Source organism: Orycteropus afer, unplaced genomic scaffold (assembly GCF_000298275.1).
Source record: "Orycteropus afer afer isolate SDZICR_OR568_19922 unplaced genomic scaffold, OryAfe1.0 scaffold00010, whole genome shotgun sequence".
Lineage (NCBI taxonomy): Eukaryota > Metazoa > Chordata > Mammalia > Tubulidentata > Orycteropodidae > Orycteropus > Orycteropus afer.
Window position 1 is genome coordinate 7,952,918 of NW_006921597.1, and position 21,190 is coordinate 7,974,107.

Below are 21,190 nucleotides of genomic sequence, written 5' to 3' on the forward strand. Positions count from 1 at the left end.
ATATATAATAGTTTTACTGTATACTATTCTTGATTAATTCCTATTTAACTAAAGTGTTTACATCATCAAAATGGTGCTGCTATAGACTGTCTCTGGGGGCATAGTGCCTAATGCATTTGACTGCTAACCAGAGGGCTGGCAGTTCAAACCCACCAGCCACAGCTCAGGAGGAAGTCTGGGTGATCTACTTCCGTAGTGATACTGCCTCTGAAACCCAAGGAGGGATTTCTATGAGTCGGATCTGACTTAACAGCAGTGAGGTTTTTTTTTTTTTTTTTGATAGAATGTTTGTCGGGATATGGGCATAGCCTTGCTATAAACCAAAACTAAACTCACTGTCACTGAGTTGATTTCAACTCACAGCAACTTCCATTGGGTTTCCAAGGCTGTAAATCTTTACAGAAGCAGACTGCCTCATCTTTCTTCCACAGAAAAGCTGTGGGGTTCGAAGTGCCATCCTTTTGGTTAGAAGCCGAATGTCTTAGCCACTTCACCACCAGAGCTCCTTAGCCTTGCTATAGTAAATATAATTACTATTTTGGTTAAAAAAAGAAAGAAAGATTTTATTGGTATTATGTATAACTGTATCCTGGTTAAAGAATAAAGAAAATACCAACATATAATACATTTGGGGATAATTACTACTTTTTTAAACTGTGTGTGTATGTGTGTGTGTGTGTGTGAGAGAGAGAGAGAGAGGGAGAAATAGAGAAACAGAGAGAGAGAGAGAGAGAGAGAGAGAGAGAGAGGGAGAGGGAGAGAGAGTGGAGATTGCTGTATTAGTTCTAGGGCTGCCATAACCAAATACTGAAAATTGGGAGATTGAGTGGCTTGTTAGAATGGACATGTATTATCTCACCATTCTGGAGGCTGGTAGTCTGAGTTCAGGTTGTCATCAGGGCCATGTTTTCTCCCAAGGTTGTATGGAAAAATCCTTTCTTGTGTTTCTCAGGGTAACACAAACAATGCAACACACTGCCATCGAGTCGGATCCAACTCATAGCGACACCTCCTTAGGTTTCTGAGGCGATATCACTATGGAAGTAGATTGCCCAACCTTCCTTCCGAGGAGTGGCTGGAGGGTTTGAACTGACAGCCTTCTGGTTAGCAGTCAAATGCTCTTAGGTAGCCACAGCATTTCTTGGCTTGCAGCTGTAGCATAAATCCATGGTCACATGGCTGTCTTCCATCTGTCTGTCTCTCTGCGTTTTCTCTTCATTAATAAGGACACCACTCATATTGGATTAGGATCATCCCTACTCCAGTACAATCTCATGAACTGATAATATCATTAAAGATCCTACTTCCAAACATGGTCACATTCACAGGTTCTGGGAATTAAGACTGCAACATATATTTTTGAGGGACACAGCTGAATTCATAACATTGCTTTATTATTATTTTATTAATTTCCCATAGCTAAAGGTTTTCTTCCAAGTATCCTGTAGTGGAGTTCTTGTCTTCTTATGTACCGGTGTTAACTTTAGGTGAAGTAAACAGTCTTCTGAGTTTGCCCCAACAAGTTATAATCATACAGCAACTTCTAGGTAGCTTAGAATTACCAGGCTGCTAGAATGAACACACGCCTCTCGCTCTCAGAAAGTGATCTGTAGTGCTTCTGAAGTCAAAAGTCTTAAAGCCACCAGAGCAAAAGCCAAGAATATCCCTTCATCTTTGATGTTTTGTATCTCAAAGGTTTTAAATTCTATGCCAAATGTAAAGTTCATTTTATTCTAAAATTTCTGAATGTTTCAATTCAACCTGATCTGAAAATCGATAATCATCAAGGAAGCACAAGACAGAGTTAAGGTTGTTGATATTGGTATACTTGGCATATTGACAGTATTTAGAATTGAACCAAAATCAAAACCAAACCCACTGCCATTGAGTTGATTACGACTCGTAGCACCCCCATTGAGTTTCTGAGGTGGCAAATCTTTACAAAAGTAGATCGCCCAGTCTTCATTCCTCAGAGTGGCTGGTGGGTTTGAACCGCCAACTTTCTCCTTAGCAGTCAAATGCCTTAGGCACTGTGCCACCAGAGTTGAACTATAAATCCTGAGGTCATATTGTAAAGAGACCCCTCCTTGGGTTTCCCAGGTGCTATCTCTATGGAAGTAGATTGCCCAATCTTCCTTCTGAGGAGTGGCTGGTGGGTTTGAACCACCAGGCTTTTTGTTAGCAGTCAAGGGTGTTAGGCACTATACCACCAGAAAGAGATGTAATTTCCCAATATAGCCCCACAGGACAAGAAAGATGTGGTAAACAATACCCAATACCCTAGGACAGCTGGGCAAGGAAGTCAATGAGAGAACAGGTTCAAAAGCCTTCAACGTGTATATGAGACAAAATTGGACAAGGGAGGGAGGAAAGAAGTAAAAAAAAAAAAAAAAAGGTATAAAAGGAAAATCAGTACCCAACTAACCAATAATACCATAAATACAGTTAGAAGAAATTTGACCCTCAATTCCCAATAAAGCAAAAACAATACAAAAACTACAATCTATATGAGAAAGTGCTTCTGCACTGCACACACCTTGATCTTGCAAAAAAGACATTGTAAACTGTCTCTTCATCTTCTGAAAGCTTTAAATGGTGTAACTGATATTTACGCGGGGGTAGCATCACCTGGAAGAGTTTTAAAAAAAGAGGCTGGCATGAAGCTATACAAATTAGCTAAGTATTTTAGGGAGTAAATTCCCCAAATTTGACACTAGAAATCTAGTCAACCCTAGGATAGCAGCTTCCACCCTTCCCTAAAATTAAGTGTGCTATAACACAAGACGCGGGACAGCAACCCTAGGGCCTTTTCCTAAGGACAGTGGGAAATTCAGAGGTTCTTGAAGCAAAGCAGATGGCCTTTCAAGCCAAGACAAAGACATGGTCATCCTCCTTCCCTGCCCTCCCTAAGGGCAGGTATAAATAAGATTACCAAAGGTTTGCCGGTGGAGTCCAGCTGGTCCTTTGTTCTCCTCAGCAAAAGGCTCTTGGTTAAAATACTTAACCGTTCACCTCCTTTCTTCGAACCATTGTCAACCTGACTCTTCCAAAGATTGAACTCATCAAATGGAGAACAACGGAGAAACCTTTTTTTTTTTTTAAGGGAAAAAGGGCAAAGAGTAGGGCAGGAGAGATAAGAGAGGATGAAGTAAAGAGTCAAAGTAAGACATAAGATGAAAAATGAATCAGATTTTCTGTTACATCTGCCATCCAATCATCTTTGAAAAATGAATTTCATAGCAAGGCTCTGTTAGGCAGATCAATAGGATCCAAGTCAGTAATGAAAACCACATTATGAGAATGAGTTTTTCCATGAACAGTGTCTACATGATTGTAATAGGACATATAACCAAATAGCTAAAATTTAATCCTAAAGATTTAAAGGGTAGCAAAAAAATTCCAAATCCTCTTATGGGCTAACTAGAATAAAAAGAAGTATTTTAAAATAAGCATTCTTTTCTGTTTGCTTTGAATAAATTAAAGCCCTGAACCCAGGCCATGTGTTTTTAAAGCAGAAATCACCAAAAATATTAACTGGACTTAAGAAAGTTGACTTTGACTTTCTTTAATTGCAATTGTCCTGTATTTTTGCATGTAAAGGGGCTGGATGTGATCAAAGTCCTGTATCAGCCAGTCAATCAACAGGTACTTTCTCATCAATGTTAATGCTTGCCACCTGCTAAACAAGAAAATTTAGCACACACTGGAGCTTTATCATGAGACATGAAATAATCATGAAGGGTCACTGACAGGGTTCACATTTACTTAATCCTATAGTTTACTCACTTAAGCAGCGAGTACATGTCCAACAAGTTGTTTTGAATGGGGGTGCCAGTGACAGCCCAACGGGCATGGGCTTGCAGCTTACACACAGCTATGGAAGTCTGCACTCGCGGATTCTTAATATTGTGAGCTTCATCCAATATGATTCGAGCCCAGACTATTTGAAGCAAAGGTATTGAGATGACCTGGAGGAAAGACAAGTGAAATTCAGCAACAATATGGGAAAATGTACATGTGCTCAAATTGATATGGGGATAAACTAACAAGTAATGAGGGCCCACTCTACCTTCAAATGTGAGGGCTTATATAAGCGTACTAAATAAGAGTTTAAGAAACCAGGAATAGAAACTCTTGGTTTAACAGCTACCAATAAACAAATCATTTGAGAGCCTAAGTCTTTGAGCTTAAGGTACCTCATAGTAAATGTTTAAATTTTCATTTAAATTTTCATTTATTCTTTCAATACCTTTTGAGCAATATTTATGGACCAGAAGTATACTAGGTGTTAAGCCTGCAAATTCACTCATTCAACAAATTATTTATTGAATTTACTAAGATTCACTAAACATTTCCTGTAAGTCTACTTTTATATATAAGATTCTAAGCCACACATAAAGGACAGTGCGGTAGTTAAAGTTGTACGTCAACTTGGCTAGGCCTGGTTGAGTGGCTGGGCAACTGGATTTAGTGTTCTCCATGATGAGACTGGTAATCAACTCCATAGTAGAATCTACTGTGAGCAGCTGCCTTTGGGTATGTGGTCTGCTTCCTATATATAAGCAGCAAGTTTGGGAACGGTCTCTAGCCTATGGCATGCTTGAACCCTGCATGTAGCCATGTCATTGTTCAGCAGCTGACCTTGGGACTTTCAATGGACTTGAATTAATGGCCTGCTGTGTGGTTTGATAACTTTGGGAACGTGTCTGTTTTCCTTGCCAGCCTTGGGCTTGTCAGCCTCAGTAGCCAGCAGTTGTTTGAGTGAAGAAAAGCCTCTGGCTCCAGTGGGCTGGGAGCAAAAGGCAGAGCTGAAATCCAAAGCTGAGGGGCTTTCACCCAGTCCCTAGAGGCTGGCACTTGGAACTTGGGCTTAAAGCCTCCAAATTTTAAGAATAAACTGTTTGTTAAAGCCATTCCATTTGTGGTTTATTCTTGTCAGAGTGGCACTAGGTAAACAAAACAGTTTCTACTCTCAGGAGCTCAATCTAGTGGGGGAGGAAAAACAAGTGTAAAAATAATTAGACTATGGTGTACATAATAAATTCAACTGGATTATCTAATCCATGACAGTTAGTCAGTCTTGTTCACTGTTGTATTCCAAATACTTGAAACAGCATCTGGCTTGTAGTGTTGTCATCAAGTGCCATTGAGTTAGTTGACTTTTCAACCTACAATGACTCCATGGGATAGAATATTACAGCCTCGTTGGGTTTTCCTGACTGTAATCTTTACAGAGGCAGATCATCAGGTCTTTCTCCCATGGAGTGGCTGGGTGGGTTTAAACTGCCAACTTCTTGGTTAGTAGCCAAGTGCTTAACTGTTGCATCATCAGAGCTCGTTGGCTCACAGTACCAAAAACTCACAATCATCTGTTGATCCTGACCCATGGCAACCTCCACTGGTTTTCTGAGGCAGTAAATCTTCATGGAAGTAGATTGCCCCATCCTCCTTCCACGAAGTGTCTGATAGGTTTGAACCACCAACCTTCTGGTTAGCAGTCAAATGAGTTTGGCATTGCTCCACCAGAGCTCGCAATAGATACTCACTATTTGCTAAATAAATAGAGTATATGATACAGGGAAACACAAGGTGCTGTGAAACACATTCAACCAAAAGAAGCAAAGATAGGGAGGGTCCAGAAAAAACTCTCGAGGCAGGTAAAAACAACAAATTAGCCTGGGAGAAGCAGAGAGGGGATAATTTCATTCAATGAAAGAACAAAGACACAACAGTAGGACAAAGTATGGTAGAACTACAATTCCTTGGTATGACCGAGAATGAATGAGGTGCCATGGGAGGGAGTGGGGATGGGCACAGGGAAGAGTTGAAGGATGTGCAGGAAAGGAAAAGATCATAAAATAAACTGTCTAATACATCATTAAAGGGATCTGGATTTTATCCCAAAAGTAATGGGGAACTGGGGAATCTAATAAGTTAGGAATCTAATAAGTTAGGAAACTAGAGTTTCTCTGAAGTGGGAGACATGTTTTAGAGATCCCCATAAACAGAAATCTGTGCATATTCTATTGTACTAAAAATAAAAACATACACAAAAGATTAATTCTTGGAATAACACAATTATCAGGGGAAAAAGGCCCCAAAATAATTATGCAATAAAGACTCTACATTATATAACTAAGAATATTCTGGATCCATTAGCAAATATTCACGTTTTTTCCTGTGCGTACAATTTAGCATCTGGTCAATTTATAGCCCTATTATTTGCAAACTTTTTTTCTGAGGGCTGTGAAAGGTAGAAGGGGGAGGCTGGGAATGGTAGATTAATACCAAAATGTTAGTATAAAATATTAAATATTAAAATACTAGGCTACATACTAAATAAAAAAAATATCAAAGAGTAGACCCCAAAAATTCTAAAATAAACATTTCAACAAGTAAATTTCCTATATTCATGTGATTATTACCACCCACAATTGCCAGGTGGCTACCTTAGTTTTAAAAAACAACTAAATATTGTGCCAAATATCAACCTTTATCACTGAGAGATAGGACAGAGGAAAAAGCTATTCACTTCCACAGATGGAATGTTTAGGAGATTTCTGACTTCCCAGGAAGGTAGGGTCACTAACTCTGGCAGCTCGCAAGCCTCACCTCCACATCAAGGTTTGCACCTGGGACTTCTCCCTCTTGCTTCTTTGTAGGAATCTCCTTGGCCAGAAGGCTATAGGTAGTGATCACGATGTCATATGAGGACAGGCTGCATAAAGACAACACAAAGAAAACAGTAAAAGATCCCTTCACGGATTCTTTTATACAAATATCTAAGGCTAGAAGGAAAGACAGCAGAATTCATTGACTTATGCCCTTCATCCTCACACACAATCTTGGACAGGCAAGTTTTATCCAGTTGGCTTCCTATCTCTTACCTCTGATCATTTTTCGAGTTTGTTCACTATGGCTAGAACAGTCTCTCTTTCCAACTAATGAGTCAAAAAGGAAAATCTCTGGCTAGGGTTCACATGAAGCTTGATAATGATCTGAGATGACTGACTCTGAAGTCCCAGGGAAGTAAGAAACCCTCAAAGCACTGTTACCTTTACATCAGTGATGTTCTCTCTTCACAGTTCTAGAATATATTTGTGAAAATCCATTTTTGTAGCTCTGACATTTAGCTATAAATACATGCGCTATAAGCTTTCAGTTAATCTTGCGTATGCTCTTTATATGTAAAGATTCTTAATGACATGCACCAAGGTTTTTCCTTTGAAACTTAATGTTGCGTACCTGAGAGATTTTGAAGAAATACTTCTGTTAAATTGATATGCCTAATTCAGAGAAAGCAATATCTGCATGTTGCCTTGACATCATATAAAAATGTATAATTGAGAATGATTCTAGTCAGGCTATTAGTATATTGTGACTACCAAACTAGGAATTAGCAAGACGCAAATCAAACGATACCTATTTCTGAATAACACTTTGGAACAAAGGCAGGCAACTCACAGTATTCTATGCCAGAGAAGGCACAAAGCCAGCCATAGCTGCCCTGATGCCTAGTTCCTGCTGAAGTGACTACCAGCCTTGAGAATTAGTGTGTTATAAAACTAAGGGTCATAAATCTGGCAATTCACCCCTGAAAGACTGCTGCCCCATTCTTTACAAGACAAAATACCAATATTGGAAGTTGGGGAGAGAGAATACCTAGAAGTAGAAAGAACTTTGTTATCGTCCTTGAACAGATTAGCAAGTATTCAAACCAGATCCTCACAGTACAATTAGAAACAGAAAACAATTCCTTTAAAACCAAAAGACAAAGACTATGACTATTATGTCTAGAGAAACATTTTTTCTCTTTCCTGAAACTCCCCCTTTAGGAATTTTATTAGTTAAGGCTAATCATTCTATTGAAATAAAACCCTTACCCTGGTTCATATATGAAAAACATATCCATAAAAATATAATTAATCTATATCAACTAATAAGCAACTCTGGGTGGGGGGCAAAACAAAAGGTTGGTGGTTCAAATCCACCCAGAGGTCCCCCAGAAGACACGCCTACTGATCTACTTCTAAAAGATTATAGCCACTGAAAATCCCATGGAACACAGTTCTCCTGAAACATGTGGGGCTGCATGAGTTGGGATTGACACAACAGCAACTGGAAAAAAAATACCACCTGACTAATACTATTATATCAAGATTTTAGGTAAGACTGGGCTGATTCCATTCACACTAACAGAAGAACATGTGAAACTGGATTCAGAAATTTAGCTACTGAAATAGTTGTGAAGTAGCCTCTTTTACCAGGGCGAACTCTGCTGCCACCTGAAGCAGCTAACATGACTACTTTTGTTGGAGATAGTGACAAAGACACATTAAAAGAATACCATTCCCTCAAGATGTATCTCAGTATAGAGTGCAAGTTGTTTGGTCTTGAGGTCCCTGACTCATGCACAACGGGACCGGACCACTGTGATCCAGTCATTGGTTGATTTTTCACAAGTAGGTCACCAGGCCTTTCTTCTTAGTCTGTCACTCTAGAAGCTCTGCTGAAACCTGTTCAGCATCATAGCAGAACACAAGCTTCCATTAATGGACAGGGAGTGGCTATACTTGAAATGAACTGTCAGGATTGGAATCCATCTCTCTCTCATGGAAGGTGAGAATTCTACCCCTGAATGACCACTGTCCCCCACAAATAGCATTAGTCCTGATTAAATGAACTCTTAAGGAGAATGGATATGCTCTAGGTGGTGTTCCTTCCTCCCTTATCCTATCAGTGAAGTGCAACGTGGTTCCTTAAGCTAAGATGCTGAGTACCTCTAAGACTGTGGTACTTCTGCACTTACACTTTTGCACGTTGATCCCGGTTTGGTCCATGATAGAGGTAGACCCTTAGTTTGCTGTGGCTCACGCGTTTCTCTACCTCATTTTTCCAATGATGGATCAGGGATGCAGGACAGATAATCAGTGTTCCATGGGAAGTAAAGGTAGAGGACTCTTAAGAGGGGAATAAAAAAACCAACACCTAGTCATATTCATTAACTTTAACTTCTTAAAGGCACTAGTTCTTTCCCTTCACTGACTACATTCTTTTTTCAATCAATATTTTTAATAACTATTGCTCTTCCAATTGGAAGACATGGTCTTTTAAACAAAAACTATCTAATTCTTTATTTCTAAAAGCATGAGACAAAGGCTAACTAGGGAACATGTCTGGTACACAGCCTCATCTAATAAGGCAAGGCACTTTCAGAGTGGTCAGAAAAAGTAGAAGCTGGATCATTTCATAAACTTTTCTAGAGTTGATTCAATGTAGCATCACTCATTTTTTCTGAAAAGCATAACTTACTGTATATTCACACTAGATTATAAGTATAAAAACCCTTTTATAAGATAAACACTATTTTGCAAATAGTTAGGATCACTAGCACCATTGTGCCTCCATTAATACAGATGAGGACCAATGATAATATCATGTGATGTGCATGCATGTGTGTACATACACACATGCTGCTATTCTGCACAAGGACATGGGATCCAGCTACAGCAGGGATCGTTGGAGGGTAGCCGGCCATAGATTTTTAAGTTATCTAACCAATTTTGGGAGCTCTGCTAGCATAGTGGCTAAGGCACTTGACTGCTAACCAGAAGGCTGGTGGTTCAAACCCACCAGCCACTCCCTGGAAGGAAGATGGGGCAATCTACTTCCATAGTGATACTGCCTCGGAAACCCAAGGAGGGGTCGCTATGAGTCGGGTCCGACTCAACGGCACATAACAACAACAACAACAACCAACTGAGTCAGGGTTGACTTGACAGCACACAATAACAACAACCACCACCGAGATTTATATTTGTGTACAGGGCAACTTACGTGTGATGTGTCTATACATAATACATAAGAACTTTATAAAATCTTCATAAGATACTTAAATGCAATTACATTTTAAAAACATAGGTTGAAATAAGATAGAAATTATCTATTATCTTTCCTGGTGATTTTCTTTCATACACAACATGGAAAACAGCTTACTCTTTGGTGGCTAAAATCTGAACTTGAAATGAATCTTCCTTACACATAATACATTAATTTGGATAAACTCTGTAGTTATAGCCTCAAATTAACAAAAATAATGATTGTTATGCTTAAACTAAGTCTCCAGAGCCTTAGCTTTTTTCCCTAATTTTTTTTAAATTAGGGAAACCTAAGTTTTTATTTTGGCAAACAACAACAAGTTTTTATTAGGTCAACCTAAGTTATTATTGTTGTTGTTATGTGCCGTCGAGTCGGCCCCGACTCATAGCGACCCCTCCTTGGGTTTCCGAGGCAGTTATCACTACGGAAGTAGGATTGCCCAACCTTCCTTCCGAGGAGTGGCTGGTGGGTTTGAACCGCCAGCCGTCTGGTTAGCAGGCAAGTGTCTTAGCCACTATGCTACCAGAGCTCCCAAGTTATTATTATTATTTAGGAGAGAAAAAAAAAAGATCAGTTACCATTTGAATACTTAGCATCGGAAACAATACCACAGGAAAGTAGTTTAACACTGGTTTTCTAGTAAATTAATTAAACATGACCAAAACTATCCTCCAGTTTAAAAAATTCCCGTCAGCTGGCTTAAATGATTTAGGAAATGGCAGGCTACTGAGGCACTTTTGTATACCATCTTTAGAAAGCCATGTAATGGAATTTTTGTCCTTTTCTTTGTTTTTCTCTTGATTCTTTTGGGTCAGGATAAGTGCAATCATTGTCAGGGTTTTTCCTAAGCCCATATCGTCCGCTGTGGGGAAAAAAAATAGGCGTTAATTACTTAGGACAAAAAAATCAATTCAACTTCAAGAGATGAAAACCACTGGTAAAGACATGTACCTCTTGTTCCCTTTGCTGTCAGCGCTACTTCAGTCATTATTCTTTGCCTAAACTAATGAATCCTTAATTTTCCTTATTATAATGAATCTAGCTGTTGCTATTTATGTTGAGATCTAGGTCAAAGACATTTACTATAACTCTTGTAAAATTAAAAACATATTATCTGGATCTTACTCTAGGTCCCGTGTTCTACTGTTATCTATATAATGTATTTGTATACACCTATCTCAGTTTGATGATGTTGCTCTGTCTTTTTATCTGTTAGCCCCAAAAGCAAAAAAGTCCAACAGATCTATCCTACTACCTACTTTACTGGTGCTACCACATTTCTGGAGTTACAGTAACTCAAAACAGTCTTCCATTCCCTTCACAATTCACAACATTCTTCCCACCAATTCACAAAGATGGGTGTAAATGAACATTTCTTGGGTACTGGCATTGTGCTAGTCACTAAGCTTATCTCATTTTCTATTCATACCCTATCAAGTACTATTACCCTCATGCCAATAGATTAAGAAACCAAGGCTCAGTCTGGCTATTATAGTCATTTAAAATAATTACTCTAACATAATTGGGGAGAAAAAAAAACAGATGTAAAATGACAGAGCATGGGTTCCAGTTCAAACCCTAGCTCTGCCACTGTGCAGAGAGGAGTTAATGTAGCATGCCCAACTGCTATGCTCTGAAAGGCCTCATATAAGGCTGGCCCTTGGCTAGCATATGGAAACTTGGATTTCAGGATCTCAATATTCCAGGAACTGATAATATTGGCTCATTGTACCTTAACTGTTTGTATAAACAATATGGTTTAGGCTGCACATCTGCTTTCCTTCTGGGAGTCTAAAATTTTGGTATATGCCAAGCTAAGGCTGCTTATATGACCAGCTCCCAATAAAAACCTAGATGCTGAGTCTCTAACAAGCTTTCCTGGTTCACAACATTTCACCTGTGCTGTCACAACTCATTGCTGGGAAAATTAAGTGTGTCCCATGTGATTCCACTGAGAAAGGACTCTGGAAGGTCGTACCTGGTTTACGCTGAACTTCGTCTCATGTGTCTTTTCCCTTTGCTAGTTTCACTTGGTATCCTTTCATTATAATAAATCATGTTGTTGTTGTTATGTGCCGTTAAGTCAGACCCAAATCATAGCAACCCCTCCTTGGGTTTCCGAGGTGGTATCACTGCAGAAGTAGACTGCCCAACTTTCCATAGCTATGAATATATCTATATGCTAGGAGTCCTGCTAGTAAATCATCAAACCTGGGGATAATCTTGGGGACCCCCAACAGAGCCACTTATTAGCCACAGCAGACATTTCTCATGTTTTCTAGAAGTTAAGCACCTTGGAAATTTTTAGCTTGTTGACTACTCAAGGCAGAGCATGGAAAACTTACCTTCTAGCCTCCCCTGTAGCTAAGGCACTGGCAGCATGACCTGGCTTTACAGACCAGATGTACTTACACTTTAGTTCAGATGTGAGCAACTTTAGAAAAGTGGCTCCCTGTGGGATTCTTTCTTCAGTTAAGGCTGAAGACAGAAATGTCTGACTGTGGGGTAGAAGCCAGAAGGTTGGCAGTTCAAACCCACCAGCCACTCCGCAGAAGGAAGATGAACAATCTACTTCTGTACAGATTTACCGCCTCAAACCAATAGGGATCGCTATGAGTCGGAATCAACTGAATGGCAGGGAGTTTGGAGTTTTGGAGGTGGATAAAGCATCATGACAGTTTCCATAAATACTCCATTCCTGACTTGGCTTTGATAATTGGTTTGGGGAGTTTGGTCTCTGACCTGGTTCTCCACATCTCCTAGAGATTCTATGTGCCACCACAGAATAAACTCCTTCTCTGCTTAATCAGCCAGAGTCAGCTTCTACTGCTTACAACTAAGACCTCTACTGATTCTCTAGCTGTGTATTCTTCAGCAAGTTGCTTAACCTTTCTACATCTCAGTTTCCTCATCTGTAAAATGGAGATTAGAATATCTACCCCAGAGTTCTTGTGAGAATTAGATAAGACAATATGAGTAAAATATTTAGCATGCATAATGCCTAAGCATTCAATAAATGGTGGCTCTTATTATAATACCAAACTTACCCAGAATTCCTCCTTGTGGTTTCTGACTTTCCCGCCATAGTAGCCAAGCTAATGCCTGCTTTTGGTGCAGAAGCAAAGGAACCTAACAAAGGTAATAACCAAATGTTAATTATAAATTTCCTGATAAGAGGCTATGCTGCATCCTAGCTACATGGACTCTACTTGTCACCCTTTTGTTTCCTTTAAAGAGATCCTCCAATATATTAGTTGTCATCATATAACCTACTCATTTCTCCCTAAAGTGGTTGAGCCTACCTTCTCTCTCACCACGAGTAACCATACATCCTGATTTAATCTTATTCTCCAGCATTACTATGAAGAATGCCCTCTTTGCTGTCACGTGTGCTGATTTATCTGCCTAATGAGCCAACGTCAATTTCTACTGCTTGCAGCCAAGACCTCTAATTGGTCACTCTACTTTCACCAAAGATTCAGTTGGTTTTTCCTCCTTATCTCCCCCCATGGGTGAATGCATTTTCCTCCTTATTCTCTTAAATTTGAATCCCTTCTCTGTACGCAACATCCAGCTCACATTGCTGGTCAAAAATTCCAGTGGAGTGCTCTTTTCCAGTGCTATCTTACTTTAGCTTATCTTGTACTCTGTGACAAAAATAACATTCCTTCTCAAAATTTTACAGTGATTTCATAATATCTCTTGAAGTATTAAATTTAAGTTCCTTCACTAATGCCAGGTGAGTCCATCTCCTCAGTAATACTGCCTGCTACTCCCCGATGCAAGTGCTCATGACACCGACTATCACTTATTAATATCAATCTCTCTATCTTCGTTCTACCTCGTGATATCTTCTCTGCTGTCTTTAGGTTTGCAATTCCTTTAAGACAAAGTAAGCAGGTTACAAATACTGACCTTGAGTGACCTTTCTATTTTTTAAAATCCCTTTTGTACCTTGTATACAATCTAAAGTAAGTAATAATACCCATTTTACCTTTATTGTCTTAAAGCCATTTTCTAATAGTTTTACGGGTATTATAGATGCACCTTTGCCTCAACTAGTTCATTAAGAGCAGCAATTCATTTGCATCCTTTTGGCACCTATTAAAATTCAACAAATGAGTCCTTTACTGCTGTAAGTCATAACTCTATGGCTTAACATAAAAGAAAAAAGAAAATGCTGCAAGGGAAGTTACTAAAAGATCAATCTGTAGAAAAGATAGAACAGAAGAGCACTCTACCTGGCAGTTTCCCAGTGGTGTCTCCCTTCAGGGGTGGTGGGTCAGCTGCTACAGAATAAAGAACTCCTAAAGTGTAGGTCATGAGGTGATCGTACATTGTACTGGAAATTCAGAGGAGGGAACCGGGAACCATGAAAGGGAGAGAGAGAGAAGGGGTGCAATGTGACTCTGTTCTGGGAGCCCTCCTTGACTCACCTTCAACCCAGGAGGATCTTCTGCAACCACTGTCTCAGCAGGACATGACTCAAGTGATTGATGCAATTCATCAATGGCTTCACTTGTGATTTTCCACACCGAGTGAAGACAATCTTGGCTTGTAGGACCTACATACAAATAGGTGTTACCTAAAGAGGTCACGAATATTAGGTCCTGGCGAGAGCTGCACACTTATTTGCCACATAACAAAGTATGCATTGACCAAAACTTCTTATGCCCAGATTCACCTAGACTCACAGGCTCCTCCATCCCCTTGTTTTTGTTTTAAATCATATAAACAATTATTTTAACAAAGGACAAAACAAAATATAATGAAAAAATAAGTTGAGCCCCCCCAATATTTTTAATGTTCTTTCTTCAGCTTTGAAGAAGTGGCAGAGAAAAAAGTCACTCTAGCAATATTTTAGGAAGAAATTAAATTACACAAAGGCCAAGCTAAAGGAAATCCATATAAGTTTAGGTAGAAAGAACTCCTAAAGTGTAGGTCATGAGGTGATCGTACATTGTACTGGAAAAGACGTCAATGCTGTTAGCCCATTCACTCTACACAGAGAATTTCTAGGGAAATTAATTAAGCACTACCGGCATCTCAGGTATTTGTAATTTTAGGGATGCAGGGTCCCACATAAAAGGGTGCTAAACAAATAAAAATTAACCATTTAAAATTTAAATTGTATTTAAATGAAGAAATATTTTGATGGAATTCTTTCTGAAACAAATTGCTAATTTCTTACCTTAATAATCTAACATCATCTAATTTGTTTCTAGGTGTCTCCGTCATTATTGTGATTAATGAATGAGGCTATAACAACGTCCTCAAAAGACCTTCCAGGCAGCCAAGATTATAATGCATTAACAAGCATGTTTTCTATTTTCCCTTTTGGAGTGACTGTAGCTTCAATCATAGATGTTCTGGTGGCACTGTGGTTAAAGCATTGGGCTGCTAACCAAAAGGCTGGCAGTTTGAACCCTCAAACCCACCAGTTGGTCCAAGGTAGAAAGATGAGGCAGTCTGCTTCTGTAAAGATTTACAGCCTTAGAAACTCAAATAAGGTCGCTATGAGTTGGAATTGACTCGATGGCAGTGAATTTGGTTTTGGATTATGAGTAGCTTTTACAGACCCTGCCTGTCAACCTCAGCTCCTATCCTCTGATCAGTAAACCAAACGATCATCTTACATTTTTAAGACTACTTGGGATCTTCATTCTTCAGTTACTTCTGAATTCAAAGCTTTTCTACAAGGTTCCAGATGGCAACACTTAGGTAAATAGGTGTTACTGCTCCCTATGGGCCTATTAGTCATAGATCTTCACTCATGTCACTCCTCTGCTCTGCCTTAACACACACACAAACACTCAAGAAGGAATAATAATATCTCCTGTTTTACCAAACTTATAATAATGTGAGTTAAATTTTCATTCACAAACATTTACTAGATAACTACTATATGCCAGACACTAGGCTGGCTAATCAGGACTGTGATGAACAAGGCAGACAGTCTCTGCCTAAGCAGAGACACAATCTTGTGCAAAGCTCTACTGAGTATCAGGATCTTTATTACATGGGCAACTTTCAACCAAAGAATGGCTTCTCCCTTCACTTGGGCACAAAGCCTTTTAACTCATATGTGTAACTACAGGCCCTACAGTCTTACCTTCACAGTATTGACTGGATTCTCCAGCTTTTAGTCCTAGAGAACTGGGAGGCCGAAGATCTTGACCCTGCAGGGCCTTGGGAGGCACGAAATGGGGAGGGTCAGTGGTAGTTTTGGTGTAGCTATTCTGTTGTTGTACTTGAGTGTTACTCTTCTCATTAGTTCCTGCTAAAAAAAAAAAAAAGAAAAAGGAACAAATTAAAGTTTGGAAAACTAAGTGAAGGAACTGTATGTGTGGAAAAGAGGTCAAGAGGGGGTGAGGTCATCAATGTTCCAATAAAGACTTCGAAGAGAACACAGAATTTTAATAAGTGCTCAACAACAGAACAGAGAGTTTAACCCATAGGAATTAGGAGAAATAGTTTTTCGAAATCAAAAGGAATAATTTAAAAAAAGCTCAGAAGCAGATAATAAAATGGAAAGGTGAACGAATCATATATTCTTTATTCAAAATGGCTCTCCAAATGTCTTTGAAAGCTCACACAGACCTCAAGTTCTGGGGCATAACTCTTTTCTCTACCTTGCTCTGGGGATAGGCTGAGGGCACTGAGAGCATCCTCCAACACCTGGATTTGCTCAAGCAACTTCTGACCTTTGTCTGGAAGAGCCTGGATGTTCACCGATGCCAGTGTGCTCTGAAAAACAGATCTTATAAAATTGACTTCTCTCAAGTTGTTAGAGGGATAGTTACAGATTAAAATACAGGTATGCATCATTTAGCATCTGTTCAGGCTAAGTCTGAGTGCATATATGTGCGTGGTCCTATAAAGGTGTTTTGTTTTTCAAAAGGAAAAGAGCTTTCCTTTTGTTTATTATTTTACCCTAATGGTTTTAAAGACCTCAAACTCAGACTCAGACTCTTGCACCAATGGACCTTGAGTGGGATATAGACAGTTGAGGCAGAGGTGCAGGATCTTAGGGTTTGTTCAGCAGCAGCAGCAGGGCCCAGGCTGCTCTTGCTGCTCAGGCAGGTGGACTATCAACTGGAGCAGATGCACTCAGTTCCCCCACTGCTGGCATCCTCTGGATCCACTCCTGACTGCTTTCTCTGTTGCTGCTGCTGCTGCTGCTGCCAGTGCCCATTTCTCTGGCCTCCACCAGCACCTCTAGCAACAGCAGCAGCAGCAGCAGCAATAAGGACAACCAAAAGCAGGCTCCCATAAGGTTTTAATATGACTTTTGACAATATCCAAATCACGTAACGTTCTATTTCATACAATGTATTGTGGATGTTAAGCAATGCATGCCTGTATACTAAAATGCTAAAACTTAAAAATTATGGTCTTTTAGTCATGTATGTGAAAAATATATATATTTTAAACTCAGCTCATTTCCCAATTCTGAAAATATAAACATAAGAAAAGGCAAAAACTAAACAGTCACTTATAAAATGTTTTCCACGTTAACATATTTTGTCTTTTCTAGGGCCCCATATCTACCACAGAAAGTCATGGTCTACCCTTAAAAAGAAAACACAAGTCAACAGTTACCTTCTTTTGTTTCAGTTGTGTTGTGAGATATACTTGTTGGGCTGCTGGATCTATAGGCTCTACCTTCTTGGAGACTCCTGAGATAGGAGAGATTTTTCTTGGTTCACTTTGACGAGGTAATTTAAGATCCTCCTTCTTCTGTGAATCCAAAGTCAAGTCAAGTAGGGGGTTCCTTGGCTTAGAGGAAACAAAAACAACATCGTCTTCCTCACTGTTATCACTGCTTGTGTCAAGTTTCCGTCCTTCTCCCAGGGAAAGGCCTGCTGCTGGTGGTGCCCGCCGGACAGCTGCTCCTTGTGAAGCAGGCACACCAGGAGTCTCTGACTGTGCCTGGAAACTCCCAGTGGGCAGCCTCTTCTGGATGGTCTGTGTGCTTAAATCATCCTTTGCTTTTGTCTCTCTAGCCTCCCAGTTCTTGGGGTACCCCTTGCTGAGGTGTTCCCCTTTCTGGGGCTTGCTTATTGGATTCTGACTCTGAACATTTAGAGGCAAAAGTCTGGTTTCCTTTTCTTTCAGAAGTTCTGCTTCTTTTTGCACATCACCACTTTCCCTATTTGATTTCTCTTGAGAAGATGCAGATAGTTTCCTCAATTCAGTGCCACAGCACTGTTTGGGTTTAATTTCAGAGAGATTTTTTTTGTGTGTGGCTTCAGTCTTCTTTGCTTCACACTGAGACTCTATTCTCTCCCCTTGCTTCTTCTCTTGATATGCAGATTGTTTTTTCTTTACCATCATGCCAGATGAGAGATCTTTCTCCATCCCACATTCAGACTCAGGCTTCTGTTCCTTCTTCTGATGGAAGAGCTGATCTCTCTTTTCCTTTTGCTTCTTATCAGTCATCTTTTCCTCATCTTCACCTCTGATGAGCTGTTTCCAGGGAGATGGTTCTTGATTCTTGTCAAGTACTTTGAATGGGTTTCTCTGCTGGCTGGAAAGATGATAAAATGGCTCAGAAGCATCCTGAGGCTTACTTATTACAGAATGTTCTTTGGAATTAGGATCCTAAAGGGTAAAGAAAATAATTAATCTTAATATAAAATATTAATGGAACTTTTATATCTAGAAAGCCTTCTTCAGAGGACACTGACACACAGTAAAAGCAGCCCAGTTTTTCTGAACATTCCTGGGATAGTAAATGCCTCTAGAAAAAACTATGCATCAAACTTGCAGAGTAATAGTTTCTGAATAATACTTTTAGTGCTTGGTTCCTTCCCTGTCAGTAATCATTGCTTTTCTAGGCCTTAAGGAAATGTAGTGACCAAACAAAAAGATAGAAGAATCATTGAGACAAAAATCTTTTAAAGCTGTCACCAAAATGTTGAATAAGATATACTTTCCCTTATCCTGATAATTTAGGGTTTCTCAACCTCAACACTATTGACATTTTGGGAGAGATAATTCTCTGCTGGGGGTGGGGGGGTGGGGCTGTCCTGTGCATTATAGGATGTTTAGCAGGAGAGAAAGAGAAGTGGAGCAAGATGGGTTCAGAGCCAGAGGTCAGAGGAGGGAACCAGGAACCATGAAAGGGAGAGAGAGAGAAGGGGTGCAATGTGAGTTCACAGCCAGCAGCCAGAGGAGGGAACTGGGAACCAGGGAATCAGGAAGGAGAAAGAGAAGGCAGCGTGGCAGGTTCAGAAAGGCTGAGGCAGACCAGAAAGTGAGTGGAGTGGTTTTGGAACAGCTAAAGGAGATGAACTTGTCTGTCAGTTTTTCCTACTGCAGTGGCTTGCATGTTGCTGTGAGGCTGGAGGCTATGCCACTGGTACTTTAAATGCCAGCAGGGTTAACCACAGTGGACAGATTTCAGCGGAGCTTCCAGGCTAAGACAGACTCGGAAGAAGAAAGAGGCCACCTACTTCTCAAAGAATTGGCCAGTAAAAGCCTTAAGAATATCAGTGAAACACTTTCTGATATATTACTGGAAAACTTTATGAATAGTCCTGAAACACTGTTTGAAATACTGTCAGAAGATAAGCTCCTCAGATCAGAAGGCACTCAAAATACAACTGGCAAAGAATTGCCTCATCAGAGTAGAGCCAACCTTAACGATATGGATAGACTAAAGCTTTCAAGACTTCCATTTACTGATGTGGAACAACTCAAGATGAGAAGAAACAGCTGTAACCATCCATTATTAATCATAATATGGAATGCACGAAGTATGAATCTAGGAAAATCTGAAGTTTTCAAAAATTAAATGAAACACATAAAGATTGATATCTTAGGTATTAGTGAGTTGAAATGCACTGGTTTTGGACATTTTGAATCAGACAATCAGTGTCGAGAAAGACAAATTGAAGAGGAATGGTATGGCATTCATTGTGACAAAGGGTGTTTCAAGATCTATCCTGAAGTACAATGCTGTCAGTGATAGGATAATGTCCATACGCCTACAAGGAAGACCAGTTAATACCACTTTTATTCAAATTCAAGAACCAACCACCAAAGCAAAAGATGAGGAAATTAAAGATTTCTACCAACTTTTGCAGTCTGAAATTGACCAAACATGCAAGATGTGTTGATTATCACTGATGATTGGAATGCAAAAGTGGGAAACAAAGAAGAATCACCAGTAGTTGGAAAATATGGCCTTGGTGATAGAAATAACACTGGAGATCACAACAGAGTTTTGTAAGACCAACAACTTATTCATTGCAAATACCTTTTTCCAACAACACAAATGGCAGCTATACACGTGGACTTCACCAGATAGAGTATATAGGATCAACTATATCTGTGGCAAAAGGTAATGGAGAAGCTCAATATCTTCAACCAAAATAAGGCCAGGACCTGATTGTGGAACAGACCATCAACTGCTCATAAGCAAGTTTAAGATGAAGTTGAAGACAACTAAAAGGAGTCCATGAGAGCCAAATTATGATCTTAATTATATCCCTCTTGAATTTAGAGATCATCTATCGATGCACTGAACACCAATGACCAAAAACCAGAGGAATTGTGGGATGACATCAAGAACATCATCCATGAAGAAAGAAAAAGGTCATTAAAAAGATAGGAAAGGAAGAAAAGACCAAAATGGATGTCAGAGGAGACTCTAGAACTTGCCCTTGAACAGAGAGTTGTTAAAGCAAATGGAAGAAACAAGACAAAAGAGCTGAACAGAAGATTTCAAAAAGCAGCTTGAGAAGACAAAGTCAATTTTTATTACGATTATAAATTATTATAAATGTGCAAAGACTTGGAATTAGAAAAGCAAGAGGGAAGAACATGCTCGGCATTTCTCAAGCTGAAAGAACTAAAGAAAAAATTTAAGTCTCCAGTTGCCATATTGAAAGATTCTATGGGCAAAATACTGAATGATGGAGGAAGCATCAAAACAAGATAGAAGGGGAGATCCAGAAAGATGGTGGACTAGACAGAAAGACTGCACAGACCCTCTTCAACAAAGAAAAGGGAAACCAATTAACAAAGACACAGAAGATAATCCTGGACCCCTAAACCTTGAAGGGAAGGATACAGAAGTGGACTAAACCCCAACTAGCAGAAGAATTTGTGTGAAAATACCAAAAAAGGAGACAGACGGAGCTGCAGTCTGGTAGTGATCCTGAGCGATCCTGACAGCACAGACAATTTGGAGATTCCCGAGTGGTGGTGGTTGTTGTTGTTATGTGCCGTCGAGTCGGCCCCGACTCATAGCAACCCCTCCTTGGGTTTCCGAGGCAGTATCACTACGGAAGTAGGATTGCCC

General features: G+C 39.7%; 1 protein-coding gene across 1 annotated transcript in view; it reads right to left on the reverse strand.

The window, feature by feature from the left end:
- Positions 1-21,190, reverse strand: part of TTF2 (transcription termination factor 2) — a 71,611-nt gene that overhangs the window by 29,084 nt on the left and 21,337 nt on the right. The window contains exons 5-15 of the mRNA XM_042781992.1: positions 17,482-18,483; positions 16,512-16,626; positions 15,992-16,156; positions 14,316-14,443; positions 12,927-13,008; positions 10,625-10,741; positions 8,810-8,960; positions 6,613-6,718; positions 3,787-3,968; positions 2,933-3,086; positions 2,537-2,628 (exon numbers count right to left, since the gene is read on the reverse strand). Coding sequence (XP_042637926.1) covers positions 2,537-2,628; positions 2,933-3,086; positions 3,787-3,968; positions 6,613-6,718; positions 8,810-8,960; positions 10,625-10,741; positions 12,927-13,008; positions 14,316-14,443; positions 15,992-16,156; positions 16,512-16,626; positions 17,482-18,483 — 2,294 coding nt within the window. The remainder of the gene's footprint in view (positions 1-2,536; positions 2,629-2,932; positions 3,087-3,786; positions 3,969-6,612; positions 6,719-8,809; positions 8,961-10,624; positions 10,742-12,926; positions 13,009-14,315; positions 14,444-15,991; positions 16,157-16,511; positions 16,627-17,481; positions 18,484-21,190) is intronic.